Raw genomic sequence first — 21585 nt, forward strand, 5'->3', positions numbered from 1 at the left:
TCCCACATGCCACAACTAGAAGAACCCACAACGAAGAATACACAACTATGTACCGGGGGGCTTTGGGGAGAAAACGAAAAAATAAAATCTTTAAAAACAAACAAACAAACAAAAAAAACTACCCCTTAATTCAAATCACTCCAGAAATCAGTCAATGATTTTATCTTTTATGATTTTAAGAATTTCAGGCTGGGGCCAGGCCCATGGCCAAGTGGTTAAGTTCATACACTCTGCTTTAGCAGCCTGGGGTTCACCGGTTCAGACCCTGGGTGCAGACCTACACACCACTCATCAAGCCATGCTGTGGCAGCACCCCACACAGAAGAACTGGAATGACGTACAACTAAGATATACAGTTATGCACTGGGGCTTTGGGGAGAAAAAAAAAAGAGGAGGATTGGCAAAAGATGTTAGCTCAGGGGCCAATCTTCAAAACAAAAAGAACTTCAGTGAATTCCCCTCTTGGCTCTCAACTTCATACACTAAAGAATCAGTTACAATTTTTTTTTTTAGTTCTTTGCCTCAGGTCATCTTTATAGTCCTCACCCAGAACTTTTCAAGCTCCATCATTCTTCCTTCAACGTATCCTCAATCACTGTTCATTAAAGTTTAGTTTACAGACAGTTGACAAGAACACCTTTCCTTCTGTCTCTCCAGCATTCATTCCCCATCTGCCTGGCTACCTGCTGCCTCCCAGTCAACCCATACAGCTCTCGGAGATACTGCCAGTCCTTGCACTGACTCCATCTCCCCGACCATGCTTGTGGTGAGGCCAATCAGGACAGGTAACTGATCCAAGCTGGGCCAGTCGTTCCCTCCCCTGGGAATTCTGGATTGGAATCAAGCGAGCACCTCAGTCTTTGGGTAGCTGAAGCTGAAAGGCTCAGGATTTGTGAACAGCCATTTCATCATCCTGGGATGAAAGCCATGATAGAGGATGAAAGAAAACAGATCCATCAAAGGCAAGAGACAATCGAGTTCCTTATTCCAGTGATTCCTAAGGCCCTGACACATTACTACCCTTAGATTCAATGTAACACCCCAGTTTCTTCGTAATAAAAATCCCTCTTTTTATTTAAACTAGTTCAAGTAAGGTTTCTACTACTTATAGCTGAAGGAATTAACTCCAAAACATTTAGATGTCACCTTCAGGATCATCCTTGGTATGCAAAACTTCTATAAAAGAAAATATCTCACCTGCTATTTGTGCTAATATTCACTTTCCATCGAGTGTAAAGGAAAGATCAATAAAATAGTCATGAAATAAACAGAACAAAAATGGATGAATTAAAACAGTTACAAAACATCATTAAAGTACAGATATATACTGATGATGGGAATGTAAAATAGAGCAGCTGCTATGGAAAACAGTGTGGCAGCTCCTCAAAAAATTACAAAAAGAATTACCATATGACCCAGCTATTCCACTGCTGGGAATATATCCACAAGAATTAAAAGCAGGATCACAAAGAGATATTTGCACACCCATGTTCATAGCAGTATTCCCAGCAGCCAAGAGGTGGAAGCAACTCAAGTGTCCATCAACTGATGAATGAATAAACACAATATGGTATATACATACAGTGGAATATTATCCAGCTTTAAAAAGGAAGGAAACCTTGTCACGTTATCACATGGGTGAACCTTGAGGACACTATACTAAGTGAAATAAGCCAGTCGAAAAAGGACAAATATTGCATGATTCCACTTATAGGAGATACCCAGAGCAATCAAATTCATAGAAACAGAAATGGTGGTTGCCAGGGGCCTGGGGGAGAGGGAAATGGGTAGTCGTTGTTTAATGGGGACAGAGTTTCAATTTTGCAAGAGGAAAAGGATGTGGAGATCAGTTGCAAAACAATGTGAATATACTTAACACTAGTGAACTGTACAAGTAAAAGAATGGTTAAGGTGGTAAATCTTACGTTATGACATTTAAAAAAATAAATGTAATGTTTTAAAAGGATAGATATAAATTTAAAATATAATTAATGACTAGGTATTTAAAAGCCAAAACAAAAAAACTCTCTTAAGAAAGGAAGGAAGGTGTGGTTATAAAAGGATAACACTAAGACCTTTGTGGCAATGGAACTATTCTGTGTTTTGATTGTGGTGCTGGATACGTATACAAGTGATAAAATTGTATAGAACTAAATACACACACACGAATGAATACAAGTATACAATCCCAGTAAAATCTGAATAAGCTTGGCGCATTGTACCAATGTCAATATCCTGGTTTTGAGATTATACTGTGGCTTTTTAAGATGTTCCCATTGGGTAAACTGGGCAAAGGGCACACGGGCTCTCTGCATTACTTCTTACAACCACATGTGAATCTACAATTATCTTAAAATAAGAAGTTTCATTTAAAAAAAGGAAGTGGGGAAACGCAGAAAACAGATTTTTTTAAAAAACCAGTTTCACTCTGCCAAATTCTTAAGAATTGACACTTAGAATGGAATCAGATAATCTGAAATCATGTCAAGGAAGACACATCTGATATATTTTCCAATGTGTGTTCAAGTCCCATGCATGCTTCTCACCAGCATAAGAGACAGATGCTGGCGATGTAGGAAAGAGAGACAAAGCTCGCCTTTCAGAGGTTTTTCTCTTCCTGCTTTCAGGGAAACAGTGCTTTCCTGCTGTCACTCCCAAACAAAGGGCTTCAATTTATAACAAACGAATGAAAGAAAAAAAGGCCTAATTTGCTCAGAAGATATTTATATTTTGAAAGATAGACTTTTCCAAAGTGAACCTAACAGTGAGAGTATAATGGAGTAGTAACATACGGGGGGGGCATGCTCATGAAGGGAGCTCTGGGGTGGGGAAAAGCCCTGCCACAAACACATCCTCCTAATAAGAGAAGTCCATGATATGCCTTGTGTCCAAGCCCACTTCTGACAGCTTATCAGATCTACCCCGAAAAGTACTCTTCCTTCTTGCTCATGTAACGCAAGAAGCGTGAAAAATTTCTTGACTACATTTAACATTATGAATGAAGGGTTATTTGGCATTATGTAACATTGTTTGCCTACTGTCTGCATAGGTATTGACCTCAACAATAAATTTATGTAATAAACTGGAAAACTAAATTTTAAGTTTAATGTTTTATAAAAATCCAAGATATGAAAGAATTATGCAACTAAAATAGAATCTCAAATGGTCTTCTAATGACCAGTCCAGAATTATCCCTTAAGCAGACTGAGCACAAAGAAACCACCTAAACTCAAATTTACTTTTATGTTTCTTTTTCTTTTCTTAAATCATCCTGCTTATCATGGGAAAAACTGAACTCTGCTGAGAACATCTACAATTAATTTAGGTTTCATGTTATTACTATCATTTTGAATTACCTGATGGATCAACACAACCCTGTTGGTGAACAGGACCGCTGAAGATCTTGACCTACTCTGGACAAACAAGTCTGTCTGAGGTCCTACTGACTATTGGCAAACACAGGAAACCTACCGGCTCGGTCCAGGTGAAGAGAATGGCAGCATCCTAATAGAAGAGCAAGAACAGATGCCCAAGAGCCCTAGAGAAAAAACAGGTACCAAGAGGACAGAAGGGAACATCATCACCTTTTCTTAAACTCTCTAGGCCGTACAACTAACATGACCACCCAGAGGCCCACAGTTTTTTCCTTTTACCCATGGAAAGAAATCCAAGCTAATCCAAGCTTAGCAATTAAGCAACAATGAACGGAGGAAGTCAGAGGCAGACTTGGCCAGTGCAAAATACCAAACACAATTTTAAAAATACAATGCACAGAACAGAAACTTTGAAACACGCCCTCCATGCAATCCCAGTCCTTCACGGGGAGGAGAGACCCTTTCTTCTGGGCACATCTCCTAAAGCCCGTTCATTCTCTTTCCCTCTTCAAGGCTGCCTGTAATCTTCATCTTATCCGGGTTTTGCCTGGATTTTTGCAGTGTTTTGTTTACCTTTTAGTGGGATAAGAGGCAGGAGAGCTGTGATTTGTTCCAGCCTCCAAACAATACTAGAAATAGCCCCACTCTCAGTCGGTCTCTCTCATCAGCCCTGGTTGCCAAGCCACTCAAAAATCATCTTCTGTGCTTTTGCTTTTAACCCTTGCACAAAACTATTTATGAAGGTTGAATTTTTCTAGATGTCTAGAAGATATTAACTGAGCAAAAACAAGTCAAAGAATGACACATATTGTTTTATCCTATTTGTTTAAAAAAATTATATGTTTATATATGTACAGAAAATGCATAAACAAACAGAAGACTTAACAATGGCTATCTTTTAAAGATATGATAGGAGGTGTGTGATATTATTTTATATATTCTTTACTGTTTGTTTTTTAACAACTAGCCTAAAATATTTTTTTAAAATGTTTACTGCAAATATACTGTCTTTAAAAAGTAGTTTTTTATTCTATAATTCATCAAAGCCAATGGTTCTCAACCCAGGCTGCTCACAAGAATTATCCATAAAGCAACTAAAACAACCTCTGCAGGTGGGACCCAAACAACTGTATTTTCATCAATTCTACCAAATAATCATAACACGCAATAGAGACAAAAATCACTACTGCAGGCTAAAGTTACATGAGGGGTATTTATTAAAAATCCAAAAGTCATAAAAACAAGGAAACCTACCTCATTAGACAAGCACTAAATATGTTTTTTGATCCTCTATAGAGTATCTAATCCTTTTAATAAAATCATTCGCAAATAGATACTGAACCCTCACTATGTATTCAACGTCCTCCAAGCCTCAAGCTGAAAATATCAGACCAGTAAGACTATGTTTTGGGGCTGTTCATAATTGTCTGCCTTCTTTATTGACATGGTTCACATTATATGTTTAAATAATCTATGTTCAAATTAGGTTATCTCAATATCTTAAACTTCTTTTCACTCCAGCAAATCTAAGGTGGGGAACTTGCTCTGCTTAGTTTCCAACATCAGTGACTTCTCAGTTTGGGTCTATGTCCCCCATAGGGGGTTTACTAGCCTCTCAGGGAGATGGTATATCCATAATTTGAAAAAGTCCCCTAGATCAAGGGTTGGCAAAGTATAGCTTAGGAGCCATATCTAACCCACCACCTGTTTCTGTAGTCTGTGAGCTAAAACTGATTTTTACATTTTGAATTGGTTAAAAAAAATCAAAAGAACAGTATTTCATGATGCATAAAAACTACAGAAAATTCAAATTTTAGTGTCCATAAGTTTGATTGGAACATAGATGTGCCCATTCATGTTGTCTACAGCTACTTCCACACTACAATGGCATAGTTGAGTAGTTGTGACCGGGACCATATGACCTGAAAAGCCAGAAATATTGACTGCAGTTACTATATGCTGACTATGTTGAGTACTGGGCCTTTACGGAAAAAGCTGCTGACTCCTGGTCTAGATGATTTTGACATACGTCCCAGGGATTGGGTTGTCCCACACCCCACTGAAAACTAAAGTCACGGTACTTTCACATATTTATCAAGAGCTGTCTTTTGGGGTGTTTCAGTAGTGATATTGTAATGGCATATATTCTAATACCTCAGGTTCTTCAGAGCACAGTATGCAGCTGATGCTGTGGGGAAGGAATGTCAAGAAAGATCCTAAGAGAATTTATTGCAACACCTGAATTTGATGGAACCAAAGGATAAACATATTAGAGATAGAATGAGGGTGAGGAATGGAGAGCGGGGAACTCTAAGCCAATGGTTCTCAGCCGTGGCTATATGTTAGCGTTACTTGGCAGAGCCTAAAAGAAATACCACGCCCAGAAATTCTGATTTCATTGGGCATCAGTTTTTAAAGTTACCCAGGTGATCCTCATGCACAGCTAAAAATAAGAAACAACTGGTCTAAGACACAATGATCAAATCACAGAATTATGTACAGTGAAGAATATGACATTGCAAAAACTCTGGTTTGGCTAAAGCCAACAAATATGGAGAGATGAGGATGTAGATTACAGAAGTGTGCTGGAGCCAGAGTAGCACAGGGGTCGGGGGGGGGGGGGGGGGGGGGGGGGGGGGGAACACAGCCAGAAAGGGGGGGGGCGTGGGGGGGGGGGGGGGGGGGCGCGTGGTCTGCTATAGACCCTAAAGAAGTGGACTTTATAGTGAAGACTGAAGGTTATGGGGAACCAATGAAAGACTTTAAGTAAGGAAGTGATACAATCAGAAACAATCAGGAAAGTAGGAGTGGAAAGAGATGAGAGACTATCAGAATATTTCAAAAGTCCAATGAGAAATTAAGGCCTGGACTTAGGCGCTGGCCTTAGGATTGAAAAAAAAAATCTGAGAAATATTTAGGACTTGCTGATGGCCTGGATAAGGGGACGGAGACGTGACGTGTGGCCTCCCAGATTTCCGCTATGGACAACGGAAGAGACGACAACGCCACCAGGCTTAGAAGCATGGGGAAATATGTTTAGTACATCTGCAATACCATTTAAATGTTGGTGAGAAGCAAGGAGTAAAGAAACTAAAAGCAGGAAAATGTCAAGCAGAAAAATGTGAAGATTACCTACATTTAGACCAAGATAGGCCACGCTTTAAAAAGCAGTAAATCTCAAATTTGTAGTGTCTCCAATCTTTTTCCTAAATGCATGACTTATTTTGTCAATTTTTAAATCTATGAATACTAAAACAGTGCTGCTATTAGATTTAAATTTTAACCAGAATTTAGGATCTAGAAAACTGTAAAGAATGTCACTCTCACTTTAACACGAGAAAAAGATAAATTACAAAATCATAACTTTTCTTTAGCCCATCAGTCAGATGAAGTTGCAAGACAACAAAATAACCTGAATTCCAAAGAGGGACAAGCCCCTGCAAGGAGAGATGGGGCATACAAACTGCGTCACCTGTGGCAAAGCCCAGGAACAAGAAGTGGGCACTAGACAAATAGGTAAGAACAAATCAGCTAGACTTTTAACAGACTGTTAAAGGCCAAGGATGGGTTAATATATCAGCCTGAAGTAACGGATGCAAGGAAAGTGCACACTCACTCACAAGCTCTTTTCCACAGGTCTCCACTGGGTGCTCCCTAGAAAGATGGGTCCTAGGCGGGAGACTGGAGAGCCACCACTGGTGATGTGTGTAGGGCTCTAGGAGGTGATCAGCGGCTGTTAGGGGAAACAAAGACAACCTTGCCTGCTTCGTGGAACCCTTCTGCTATTCAAAGCAAAAGCCTTAAGCCAATGGGGGAGGGCAGCAAATCCTGTCACCCTCAGGGACACGCAAAGACCCACTGCAGCTCCAGCTTAGGGAAGAGTAGAAGAAAAAACCCTCTACCCTGATGGAGGGGCAGAAAACCACCCAGGACCCAGGATCCTGTTCTAAGCAGAGTCAGTTACCGCTGAGGGAAGAACAGGCAACTCCTGCCCAAGACCAATCTGAGGGAAGAACAGGCAACTCCTGCCCAAGACCAATCACAGATACCAGGGGGAGCGTGGCCACCATGGATCAGAAGGGCAAGAAAGCTGACAGCCCCCAACCTGAGACCCCAGCACACAGAGCTCGCCTGAGACTATAACTGGACCAGGACAGCAGAGAAATCCCCCCGCGCCCACCATGAGCCTAACAGCAAGAAAAATAACTACAATTAACATGTTAAAGCCTCTCTCGGAAAAGGTGGACAACTTACATTAACAGATGAGGAATTTAGCAGTGAGATGGAAACTCCAAGAAAGAGTCAAATGGAAATTTTTTTTAAAAAACCACTAACAAAAAAAGCATGATATCAGAGATGAAGAATTCCTTTAATGAAATTCACCACTAGACCTGATGCAGTTAAGCAAAGAATTGGTAAACTTAAAGATGGGCCAATAGAGATTATTATTCGAACTGAAGTATAAGAGAAAAAGGAGGTGAAAAAAAGGAGAATGTAGGCAGGAGGAAAAAGAGAAACCATCCAAGAGCAATATTTTGAAGAGAAAGTGGCTGAAAAACTTCTAAAAATAATTAAAGATGTCAAACCACACACCAAGGCTCTCAGAGCATCTCAAACAAGATGAAGACCTCCCAAAAGGAGAAGAAAACAATAAAACCAAAATAAACCACACACACACACATACCTAGATACATCATAGTGAAATGACTGAAAATCAAAGATAAAGAGAAAATACTGATGGGGAAAAAAGACATATCACATACAGAGGAACAAAGATAAAAAAGTACAGCAAACTTCTCATCAGAAACTATCAAACCAGAAGACTACATTTTTAAAAGTCTGAAAGGGAAAACAACCGTAAAGCTAGAAATCTATATTCAGGAGAAGTATCTTTTAAAACTAAAGATGAAATGAAAACTTTTTTCAGAAAGAAAAAAGCTAGGAGAATTAAGTGCCAGCAGACCTGTGCTACAAGACATATTAAAGGAAGCTCTTGAGACAGAAGGAATGTGATTCTAGATGGAAACAACTCTCCAAAAAGAAATGAGCAACAAGGGAGGTTAAAATAAAGGTAAACATGAAAGACATTTTTTCTTATTTTTAATCACTCTAACATTTTAACCAGGTTTAAAGATAAGTTGCTGTATTTGTCCACTTGAAGCCTCATTTAACACAAGAGAAATTAAAGCTATTGTAGATATTTAAGAGCTGTCTGCTTCTGCTTCTTAAAAGGGCAAAAACACTAGTTTTTACATTTAACTGTGATACTTTCAAGAGCTGCTTTAATATCTTGCTTCTCTTAATGTTTATGGCAATACTGTTTATTACCCACTTAAAATAAATTACCCTTTTACTAGCTAATTACATAATTTCAAATTGAAAATTACAGTACTCATTATTGAATAGTAAAAGAAAATTCTTAGAAAACAGGTTTCTAATTTCAAACAATCAGAATATAATTTGTTTTAAAGAAATCATGTTAAGGCTATTTAAAATAATTCAAAAATTGCTCTACATTTAAGCCATAACACCATCTTCCTAAAAGATGCCATTCCATTTGTTCTTCCTCATAATTGATTAGTTATTCAGTTATGAAAGCATAGGATTAAATGTCAAAATCTGAATCTATTGTGAAATTATAACAGATCATTATACAATAGTTTCAACTGTTACTACTTGTATGCCCTCAAGCATCTTCTATTATATATCATACCAAAAAAAGTCAGTTAGTAACAACACGTTTGTCTGAATCAGTCACTGACCTAAAAAATCTTCCCAGTGAGTGATGAGATGTTTTATAATCTCATGATATAATATTTCCAAGGAATATTTACACTACATACTAAAAAATGAAACTTTTACATCAATGAGCATAACTTATAATGAAACTCCCAACATAACAAATTCCTAAATTAAATCTAAGAGACCAATGACAAGACAGACCAGCGAATAAAAATACAACCAGGAGAACTTATCACGCCACGAACAAGCGCAGTCAGCACAGTCACACCTTCGGTATCACTGAAAATAATCCTCAGGAAGCACTTATGCCGTGCTGGGACAGAAATAAAAACAGATAATTTCAGAACTGGAAGAGTTCTTCAGATACTGAATCCAGAGTTTGCTAAACCAAGTTTTAAGAAAACCTAATTCAAAGAGCCATTACCTGGTGCTTGGAGAACAAATATTTTCTAGGTCCTAAACCTCACCCTACAAATTAGCATATCAAATATCCTGAAGCAGCCCCACTGAAAAAGGAAAGTTCCTTGATTTTAAAGCGTAAAGAAATAAGTTTATATGCAAATAGGTAAATGTTTTTCTTAACTCATATTAAAATCTCTAAATTTTTTTCTTAACTTGCTAAAATTTCTAGATCAGCTTTCCCTTAACATCAATATGAAAATTGTTGGCATTCTACTGTATTTCAGATAAGGAAACTGAGGCTTGTGAAATATGTGGTCTGTCAAAAGCACAAAAGCTAGGGGCTGGCCCCGTGGCCGAGTGGTTAGGTTCGCGCGCTCCGCTGCAGGCGGCCCAGTGTTTCGTTGGTTCGGATCCTGGGCACGGACATGGCACTGCTCGTCGGACCACACTGAGGCAGCGTCCCACATGCCACAACTAGAAGAACCCACAACAAAGAATATACAACTATGTACCGGGGGGCTTTGGGGAGAAAAAGGAAATAATAAAATCTTTAAAAAAAAAAAGTACAAAAGCTAATTAGTAGTATTCAAGGATAAAACTCATAAATTCAAGGATCCTATTGCTTCTTTAGACTTGTTATTTGCATAGAGAAATCTAGCAGAACCCAAATTATCCTGGAGAAAAAAATGCCAATAACTGCTCGTTATATAAGTATATACTTACAACACTGTTAATGTTTAATTTTTCCCTATACTTCAGATTTAATATAACTATCTAGATTTTTCAAAATGCTATCATTAATAGGAATTATTCTCTATCGCTAAGAGGTCACATAAATAAAAAATATTTTTAAAAGATAAATTCTAATATGATCCCCTACTGTTAAAAGACAGTCAAAAGAACTGGGTTATAGCATCTTCTTGGAAATAAATGAGTCATTTATATTGAAATTTGAATAAATCTTTAGCTACACTAAAAATTCCATATTAACTTGCATTATATATCATAACATAGCTACAAATTAATCACATAAACCTCAATTTTTTTAAATCAGAAGTTCCCAATCTTTGAGCTCTCAATAACAAAATCATCTGATGAGCTGGTTAAAAATGTACCTTCCTAGGCTCTGTTTTCAAAGAGCCTAATTCCACGGACATGGACTGGAGCCCTGGATCTGTACCCTTAACCAGCCCCAGGTGATTCTGACATGTAGCAAGGTTTAGAAACTATGCCAGATTAAAAGAAGTCATGGTGAAGGGTGGGAGGGGCTAGAACTTCATAACGAAAATCCACTTTCACATTACAGATGAAAACATCTCAGATAGACAGATATTCAAGAGCAGAGTAATACTTGTAAACTTAATCGAGTCCTGGTAGTGTTCCTGGACCATCCCATAAGCACCTCACCTCTCCTCTCTATCACCCCATACACAGGTTCTTTCTCCACTCTCTACCTCTTCTGCTGTCTTCGAAATCCCATTACCTGGTTCTCCCTGAACTCAACAAGCCACAAAAGTACACTTAATCTGAAGGTTAGTTAGCATTTTGAGACCATGAGCTCCTTATGGAAAACGGCTAACAGCTTCATCTTTGTGTATCAGTGTTTACCACAGAGATTGGCACGTGACTCACGATCAAGAAATATCCAACAAGATCTGAAAATGCTGGACACCACTGTTTAGTTTAATTCTATGTAACAAGATGGCTTTTGCTTTTTCTAGTCACCTGTTTCTCTTACAGATACTTCATCCCACATCCACTATGTTGCCTCCAGTCTTCCCTTTAAGGGCCTCATTACCTTCCCCCCATACCTACCTTTAAGGCTGTGGGAGCCAGCCTCTCGGAGGCCCCCAGTGATCCCTGCTTGGTATTCATACCCTAGTACAGTCCCCTCCAACAACATACCAGAGTTGGTCTGTGTGACCAATAGAGTATAGCAGAAGTGATGGCACATCATGTCCAAGATTAGATTATAAAAGACTCTGTGGGGGCTGGCCCCGTGGCCGAGTGGTTAAGTTCACGCACTCCGCTGCAGGTGGGCCAGTGTTTCGTTGGTTTGAATCCTGGGCGCGGACATGGCACTGCTCATCAAACCACGCTGAGGCGGCGTCCCACATGCCACAACTAGAAGGACCCACAACGAAGAATATACAACTATGTACTGGGGGGCTTAGGGGAGAAAAAGGAAAAAATAAAAAAAAATTTAAAAAAAAAGACTCTGTGGCTTCTGTTTTAGTTTCTCTCTCTCTGACCACTCGCTATGGGGAAAGCCACGCTGTGAGCAGCCCCAAGGAGAGGCCCACACGAGGGGACTCACACCTCCTACCAAGTGTCACACGAATGTACTTGGAAGCCAGCCCACCCTCCAGCACCAGTCAAGTCTGCAGACACTGCAGTCCTGGCTGACAGCCCAACTGTTGACACTGCAAGACCCTGAGCCAGAACCAGCAAAACCATTCTCAGAGTCCTGACCATCCGAGACTGTGAGAAAACGTGTCTTAAGCTGCTAAATTTGGGGGTAATTTGTTACTCAGTAAGCTCATACTCACCAGAACATAGCTTCTTGAAAGCAGTTGTCATGCGTCATCTCTGTTATGTTGGACAGCACCACGTCCACTGTAGTTACTCAAATGTTTGCTGAACTGGACCGACTGATCATTTTTCAAGTCCTGCTTTACATGCTCTGTAAGCAGGGGCAAGATATTGTCTATGCCTGTTTCTTCACTTCTAAAAATGGAGTTGTTAATGGTCCCTACCTCATGGAATTCTCATGAGCTCAAATAAATAATACATGTAATGTTCTTAGAACGTGTTAAACATTGTTAACTACTAAAAGTAAAATTTCTAAAACATGAAATGTATCACTCTCTTTCCTTAGTAGTGAAATCCTGGATATGAATTTTTTTAGTGTAAAAATTATTTACAGGCATACCTCATCTTGTTGCATTTCGCAGACAGTGCATTTTTTACAAATCAAAGGTTTGTGGCAACCCTGCATTAAGCAAGTCTATCGGCACCATTTTTCCAGCAGCATTTGCTCACTTCATGTCTCTGTGTCACATTTTGGTAATTCTCACAATATTTCAAACTTTTTCCTTACTATTATATCTGTAATGGTGATCTGTAATCACTGATCTTTGATGTTACTATTCTAACTGTTTGGGGCACCACAGACCATGCCGATATAAGACCGGCAGACAATCATAAATAAATGTGTATTCTGACTGTTCCACAACCAGCCATTCCCTCCCCTCGTCTCCTTCCCTCTCCTCCGGACTCGCTATTCCCTGAGACACAACAATATTGAAATTAGGCCAATTAATAACCCAACAATGGCCTCAACGTGTTCAAATGAAAGGAAGAGTTGCATGTTTCACTTTAAATTAAAAGCTAGAAATAATAAGGCTTACGAGAAAGACATGTTGAAAGCCAAGACAGGCTGAGGGCTAGGCCTCTTGTGCCAAGCAGTTAGTCAAGCTGTGAATGCAAAGGAAAAGTTCTTGAAGGAAATTAAAAGTCCTACTCCAGTGAACACAAGAATAAGAAATCAAAACAGCCTTATCAGTGATAGGGAGAAAGCTTTAGTGGTCTGGATAGAAGAGCAAACCAGCCACAACATTCCCTTAAGCCAAAGCCGAATCCAGAGCAAGGCCCTAACCCTCTTCAATTCTACGAAGGCTGAGAGAGGTGAGGAAGCTGAAGAAGAAAAGTTGGAAGCTAGCAGAGGTCGGTTCATGAGGTTTAAGGAGACAAGCCGTCTCCATAACATAAAAGTGCAAGGTGAAGCAGCAAGTGCTCACGTAGAAGCTGCAGCAAGTTATCCAGAAGATCTAGCTAAGATCATTAATGAAGGCGTCTACACTACTTATATTATAAGAAGATGCCATCTAGGACACTCATAGCTACAGAAGAGAAGTCAATGTCTGGTTTCAAAGCTTCAAAGGTCAGGCTGACTCTCTTATTAGGGGCTAATACAGCTGGTCACTTTAAGCTGAAGCCGTTGCTCATTTACCATTCTCAAAATCCTAGAGCCCTTAAGAATTATGCTAAATCTACTCTGCCTGTGCTCTATAAACGGAACAACAAAGCCCGATAACAGCACATCATCTGTATACAACATGGTTTACTGAGTATTTTAAACCCACTGTTGAGACCTATGGCTCAGAAAAAGATTCCTTTCAAAATCTTACGGCTCACTGACAATTCACCTGGTCACCCAAGCGCTCTGATGGAGACATATGACAAAATTAATGTTGTTTTCATGTCTGCTAACACAGCATCCATTCTGCAAGCCATGGATCAAGGAGTCACTTTGACTTTCAAGTCTTACTATTTAAGAAATACATTTCCTAAGGCCATAGCTGCCATAGATAGTGATTCCTCTGATGGATCTGGGCAAAGTCAACTGAACATCCTCTGGAAAGGATTCACCATTCTAGATGCCATTAAGAACATTCGTGATTCATGGGAAGAGGTCAAAATAGCAACATTAACAGGAGTTTGGAAGAAGTTAATTCAAACCCTCACGGATGACTTTGAGGGGTTCAAGATTTCAGTGGAGGAAGTACAAGAGATGTGGTGGAGACAGCAAGAGAATTAGAATTAGAAGTGGAGCCTGAAGATGTGACTGATCTGCTGCCATCTCACAATAAAACTTTAATGGATGAGGTGTTGCTTCTTACGGATGAACAAAGAAAATGTTTTCTTGAGATAGAAACTGCTCCTGAGGAAGATGCTATGAAGATTGTTGAAATGACAACTAAGGACTTAGGACATTACATAAACTTCGTTGAGAAAGCAGCAGCAGGGTGTGAGAGGACTGACTCCAATTTTGAAAGAAGTTCTAGTGTGGGTAAAATGCTACTGAATAGCATTGCATGCTACAGAGAAACCACCTGTGAAAGAAAGAGTCAATTGAGGCGGCAAACTTCATTGTAGTCTTATTTTAAGAAACTGCCAGAGCCGCCTCAACCTTCAGCAACCACCACCCTGATCAGTCAGCAGCCATCAACACTGAAGCAAGACCCTCCACCAGCAAAAAGATTATGACTCACAGAAGGCTCAGATGACGGTCAGCGTTTTGTAACAATAAAATATTTTTGCTTTCATGTATGTACATTGTTTTTTTAGACATAATGCTATTGCACATTTAAAAGACTACAGTATAGTGTAACCATCAACTTTATATGCACTGAGAAACCAAAAATCCGTATGATTTGCTTTATGGCTATATTCACTTTATTATGGTGGTCTGGAACCAAACGTGCAATATTTCCGAGGTACGTCTATACAAGCCACGTCAGGATTATGAAGTAAACTTAGAAACCTGATTTACGTTCAAATACTTACATAGCATAACAAATGAAGGGCAATAATACCTATGTTAATAAGCTAACGTTAGGTGACCTAGCCATCTACATCTCTCAAAACTATTTTTCCAAATCCTCCTACAATAAGCATTAACATACTCCTAGATTATATTCCAAGATTTATATTATTAAGAACACAAGCAACTGAATCCATGTAAAAGTTTGGTTCTTCGCATTTCCATGAATTTTGGTGAAAAATCTCTTTTTCCTTCAAAGCTTAATCTACTTAGCTAAGGTCACTGGAATTTGATAGGCTAATGAGAGCTCTTTCAAATGTGTTGCTACTGCCACTGTTCATTCTGTGATTAATTTTTATTGCTAAAATACTTAGTCATTCAAAATACATAATTAGCCTATCATACCTGATTTAATCATATACATTTAATAAAACAATAAGTTATTATGGTCACTTCAGTTATCGGAAGTGAGATGCATGCACAATGCTTTGCACAACACCTGACATGCACTGAGTGTTCAGTAGGTACAGCCATTATCAGACTTACTCATTTGATACCACGGCAAATTCATCCTGCTACAGTCTCCAGGCTCTCTTCTTATATCTGACCATTCTTAATTCCAATTTCCTTCCCTGGTTCCAATTCCTCCTCCCCTCCTGTTCTATTTAGACTTCATTTCTACCAGAAAAATACACCTAGTTATTCTGACTCCTCTTCATGAATTATCTCACTTTTATGGTCCTTCCTTTCAATCACTAAACAAAGCAGAAACACATAAATTTATATTCTGATAGTTAACTATTAAAGAGTCAAAATCACAGCTTACGCAGTCCCAAGACATCCAAACATTTAGGTTTAAGAAATGTCATCTGGACCCTGGACTTGGTATTGCCAGAAGATACGGACATATAATTCAAAGATAATGAGATGGGAATTAAGAAACTAAAAACCTGAAGATGACAATTCTTTTAAAAAAATTACAGTAGCTTCATTTTCAGTAAGACATAGATAAGTCTTCCAAAAAGCAAACTCCTACATAGTAGAAATCACACCAGCACTTATTAATTGGCTCTTTACCACAAAAGAGTAAGCGATTTTTAACATATATTTCACAAAGAGTAAATTCTGGGGTCCGGCACAAATACTGAAAAGTAGCACATTGTCTTTAGCGCTACATTTACAAATACAAACATCCGTAAGTGGATACTTGAAACAACCTTATCTACACAAAGCCCCCTCCCATAAGAGAGTATTTAGGAAGAGGAACTAAACCTATGGGAAACTAGAATACAGGGTAACACGGAGAGAAGCGTGCCCGTTTGGGAGCACTTCCGAAGGAAGGTGCTGGCTCCATCAGTACGAAGTGTGAACAACTCCAAATAGATACAGCAGATACCAAGTTTTTCCCCCTTTCTCTTTTTCTACTGACAATCAGTATTAACACTAAAGTGGCTTGGTAATTGTAAAGTCTGAAAAGGAACTCTAACAGTGTGTATGTCTACTGTAAAAACAAGTAAGTACATACATATACATACACAGATAGATGTCTGACCTCCATTCCAGTGTGAATTCCCAGCCTCCGAAAGTTTACGCCAGTAGAAAGAGGGAGTAGCTGCTCCCACCTCTGCTACTAACACTGAGACAGGAGACCAGCCTGAAGCCAGCCTTCGCCTTTCCTCCCAGGGACCAATCATCCCTCTCCCAACACCAGCCTGGCTCTGTGTTGATCCAGGAGTTTAAGGGTCCTGCCTTTTTCTAAGCAAAAAATTCTTCTCTAAACCCTTAGCAACCAAATTCGGGTCAGAACACAAAGTTGGGAGCCGAAATAGCTGGAGAAAATACAAATAAAGGAAGAGAATATATCTCATTGTACCTGTTTTTAAAGTCGTTACCCATAAAACTGAATGAGTATATCATACAGACTATAATTTTAGGGTGGGGGGTGGGGGTATTTAGCACATATTTAGAGAAAGAAAAACTATTTGAGAAAGAAGGGAAGTCATTTCTCTCTCTCCTTTAGTAAGCTAAAGAAGCAGGAAACGTATACACAGTTAAACAATCTAGGAATCCGGTGCATCACACACTTCGGGAAGTGACAGATAGAGAAGAGAACTTTGGCAATGGTTATCAAGTGACAAGATGGGGTCTCCAGGTATTAATCTGCTCAATATGGAATCCCCATCCTAGTGTCTTCCAGAAGCAGAAAAAATAGCAGACTGAAATTGGTCGGATTTCTAAAACTAGCTATACAATAAATATGGATCATTAACTTTTACATAGGCAATGGCAACTTAAAATTTTAGGAAGCATTATTACTCAATAATATCTTGCATTTTCCATTCTCTTTTATTTGCTGGACAAAAATTAGTTCCATTCACACATTCTTGGGCTCACTGGGACAAATGCTTACCAGGCTTAAGTACATTAAGATTTATCATCTATCAGACCTGCCAGAGTTAAGAAGCCATGTGGAATAAACGGTAAAGTCACAGAACTAAGAGTTAGGGACGGTTAGTTAAAGTTCTGCCTCTATCACAAACAACTGTTTGATCCCTGCCATGTAACTTCAATGATGTGATATTTCAGTATTTCCAAAATCAAGTAGTTGAACTACCTACTTCACCTATAGGATAAGATACAAAGAGAAGACTAAATCACATCTGTTAGTCTACATGAAGAAAAAAGTAGAGATGAGAGTACATTCTCTTTTTATTTGGTTTTTAATTAACTAGAATTCCTATTCATCAGATTTCTGCAAATCCTTCACACAGTCATTTCTTAAGTCCAATTCAGTCTGGTTCTACACCATGTTCCTTTCTATTACCTGTTTCACTTCCAGGTTTAGTATGATGACAAAAATGCCTTCTGACTTAATAATATGTGTTATCATAATTTGAAAAAAAGGTAAGAATTTTTCACTTACTACTATCAGATTTAAGCAAGTTACTCTTTGCTTCAATGTATGTATCTGTAAAATAAGGATAAAGAATAATCTCTCAAGATTGTTGAAAAGATTAAATAAAATGCACAAAAGCATAGTAACTAGCACAAAAAGTGCATTCAATAAACAGTTGTGTTTTAAAGGTAAGATAATTATCTATTAAATTTTAAATAAGTTACTTAAATACTTCATTCCCTTGTTAACAGCATACTCAAACAGATGTAGCTGAAAAATAATGCAACTAGAATGTTTAAAGCATCCAATTGTTAAGTATTATTTTAAAAATTCAACTCAATAAACGTGTCGAGCATTTACTATGTGCCAGGTACTATGATGCTAGGGTTCCAGAATTCCGTGATTAAGAAGTGAACCCACCCTCAAAAAGCTCACAGTCTAGAAAAATAAATAAAAATTATAAGGTAACTAAAAATTAGAATAATAAAGCATTACAAGGAGCAGAAGTAGCAGGATGAAGCAAGTAATTCACTCCATCTGAAGGAGAAAAGAGGAAGTAGCTAAAAGGGCATGGAAAAGGGGAAAAAGTAGTTCTGCCAGCAAAGACAGGGGTGTAGAGCCTAGCTCAGCCATTTACCAGCTATCTGACTTGGGGGCAACTTAACTGACCTCTCTGAGCTTCTCTGTAAATCCACTTTGAGAGTTACTCTGAAGACTGGAAAGAATATATGTAAAGTGCCCGACACAGAGCAGGAATTCAATAAACGGGAGTTGTCTTATTTTTGGAGTTGCGTTTGTTCTTAATAGATCAAGTTCTGAATGTCACCGTAGGCAGCATCTCTTGACTAATGATTAAGCTACACATGGCGTCATTAGGGTCACCAGCATGGAGAAGTCCACAAAGAAAACCACATCAGAATGTCACCATTTACAGAGTTCACTTTTTAGAAGTGATGTGATTCCTAACACGTGGTACTTTCACCTGCTGGTGAAGTATATTTCCAGTCTATTTCCTTCTCCATTTTCACCCTGACAAACAGAATTTTGCATACTCAGATTCTACATATTTCCTAGAAGAGCTTCCCACGGTCTTCAATCCTAGAGTGGGACGCTCAGCATACCCTTGATGAAATGGTAAAGCCTGATGAGCAACTGACAACTATTAAAATTATATTAGGAGATAATTAGAGCTAACCCTGGGTTGAAACTATGATTATTAATCTAATGGCTGACTTGTGGAACTGGACACTACTATACTGATTAGAATCTTAAAGTAAATATTTTCAAATATTGTTAAATCTGGCCAAGACGTTAAGTTACATTTACATTCACTCTATGGCTACCAAAGCTAATTTTCTCTACCCACTGATGAGCTAGGCCAGTGATTAACATATACAAATATATATTCTTAAATCCTTATTGTTCATTTCAGTCCAATAAGCATAACTGATACATTTGAAATATTAACAGTGGATAAATACAAGCAAAGCCATAAATAAGATAAGGCAGTCTATCTCTAAATTCAATGGAATCATGAAATGGTCTTTATGTCAATGTAGTTTTGCGGAACTAAAAACATGTTCCTGACCCGAAACAATCATGTAAAGCCAGTTTGCTCCAACTTAAATAACTACATAATAAAAGTGAGGACACCATGAGTCAATACAGAATCTAAGTTTATTCTATAGTTTCCACATTCAAGGAAACCACTGCCTTTAAAGTCATCCTTGTGGCATATAATTCCAAAATTTTTTTCCCTATGACTATCTGAATTGCATATCATGCCAGATTTTATAATATATTTATATTATATATACACACACATATATGTGTGTAGTCTCCCAAGACAGGTTATATTTGTAAAACACCTTTCATACTCTTAACCAGTTTGACATAATGCATTCTGAAATATTAATGTTCTATCAAAATTAGCTGCCTTACACATTTTCAAGAATTAAATCCTGAGAACGCTTTTAAGTTTTTTCTCCGAGGAGCAGGCAGTGAGTCGTCACCAAATTGCAAATGAGTCTGTTTCTTATAAACACTAATCTTTACAGGTATTTTTTAAATTCAGAACTCAGAGAATAATATAAGCATTTTCACATTAACATAAACCTTCGCAAAGTTTCTTCACAGAGCAAACCTACAAACTCGCTAAAAATAGGTGAATATTACTGCTCACTTTTACCGCTAGAAGTTGACGTTATGATATAGTTAACTCCAATTCTCTCCTGATAGCCTTGACGAATGAAGGGGAACACACAAAATTATCAAATGTCACAGAAGAGGCGAGAGGGGGAGAGACAGACAAAAGGAAAGAAGAGAGGGAGGAGATAGACGGTTAAAGCTAAAAAGCCTAGAACGCTAGACCTTGGCCCAGCCCCTGGCCCACTATAATCTACTTAAATCAGTCATCTATATCACCAGAAAAACTAACAGTTGGAGCAAACTGATCATTGTGAGTAGGGGATTTAGTCCTACATCCGGTTTGAGATTTGCCAGAAAGAAAAAGAGTTAAACAGAAAAAGATCTAAACAGCAAGACGCGGACTGTGTGTGTGTGTGTGTGTGCGTGTGCGTGCAAGGGGGGGGATGAAGAAAAGCTAACAGGGCTCAAGTCTGCTCACTAAGGCTATTCCGCGCACCCTACACAGCCAGGGCCGTGGGGAGCCCTCCCCGTGCGGGGCAGGAGGCGGGGGTCGGGGATTCTCCCCCAGCGATTCGGGAGCCTCAGAGGGCCGGGTCGGCGCCCCCGGAACAGGCGCGGAGTGGAACCAATTAACACCTTCCTCGCCAGGACCTGGGACCTCGAGCTCCCAAGCGGGGCGCGCACAGGGGTGGGGCGGCGAGGAGCGCTTCCTCTCCTCGGAAGGGAGAAAGGAGGCGAGGGGCGGCACCGCATCCCGGTCCCCACCCCGGGCGCATCAATTACCCGTGAGGTTCCTCAGCACCGTCCCGTGGGCCCAGAGGCTCAGGACCTGCTGCACCGACAGGTTGATCATGGAGTGGTCGCCCCCCTCCGCCTTCATCTTCCCCGGGGGGCGCCCGCCGCCCTCTCCTCGGGCGCCGGGCGGCGGCTGCGAGGCTCCGGGGGCGGCGGCGGGTGCGCGGCTTCTCCAGGCCCCCGCCGCCGCCGGGGAAGGCTGCGGGGCGCTGGGCTGGGCGCTGCTGCTGCCGCCGATGGGCCTCCGGGGGGGGCCGCTCAGCGCGTCTCCCAGGCAGCCCCCTCCCCGCCGGGGAGACATTGAGGACGGCGGACGGGGGAGGGGAGGGGGCCAGGCGCTCTGTCCGCGCGGCCCCCGAGCGAGGACTCGGGGCGGAGGAGGCCGCTGCCGCTCCCTCTCAGGGGCAGCACGGCGCCGCGGGGGCCGGGCACGCGAGGAGGCCGAGGTCACGCCAGGAGGCCCCGGGTGATGGGCAGCCGGCAGGTGCAGCCCCCGACGGGGCCCAGCGCATCACCGCGAGAGGACGAGTAGACCCGGGACCCGGAGGAGACTGCGGCGGCGGCTGCGGCGGCACCTGCCGCCAGCCTGCCCACCCTCCGGCCGCCGACACTCGAGGAACCGCCCCCTCCACCCGCGGCCGCCGGCGGGCCGCTCGTGCGCGCGCGCGCGGGTCCCCACCTCCCCCGCCCTCCCCGGAGCCGCTGCGCATGCTCACTCTCTCCCTTCCCGCGACCCGCCGCCCTCCGACAGCCGGCCGGCCCCAAAGCCCTCCTCCTCCCCCTCCCCGCGCGCGAGCTCGCGGGGCTGACAGCGCCGAGCGTCGGCCCGCAGTGGGGCGGAGGGAAGCGCGGCCTGCGTCACTAGCGCCACCGCCGGCCTCGCCGCTGATTGGATGCTCCAA

The 21585-nt window shown here is 40.7% G+C and overlaps 1 protein-coding gene across 3 annotated transcripts in view; it reads right to left on the reverse strand.

Moving 5' to 3' along the window:
- The window catches only part of TMEM170B (transmembrane protein 170B), a 78508-nt gene extending 57519 nt beyond the window's left edge, over window positions 1-20989 (reverse strand). For all 3 annotated transcript variants that reach the window (XR_006885373.1, XM_046640631.1, XM_046640632.1), the window contains exon 1: window positions 20672-20989. Coding sequence is in view for 2 of the 3 variants with exons in the window: in XM_046640631.1 (XP_046496587.1) it covers window positions 20672-20984 (313 nt within the window). In the remaining variant the exon portion in view is untranslated. The remainder of the gene's footprint in view (window positions 1-20671) is intronic.
- Between the last annotated feature and the right edge of the window lie 596 nt (window positions 20990-21585).

The sequence above is a fragment of the Equus quagga genome, chromosome 15 (genome assembly GCF_021613505.1).
Source record: "Equus quagga isolate Etosha38 chromosome 15, UCLA_HA_Equagga_1.0, whole genome shotgun sequence".
NCBI lineage: Eukaryota > Metazoa > Chordata > Mammalia > Perissodactyla > Equidae > Equus > Equus quagga.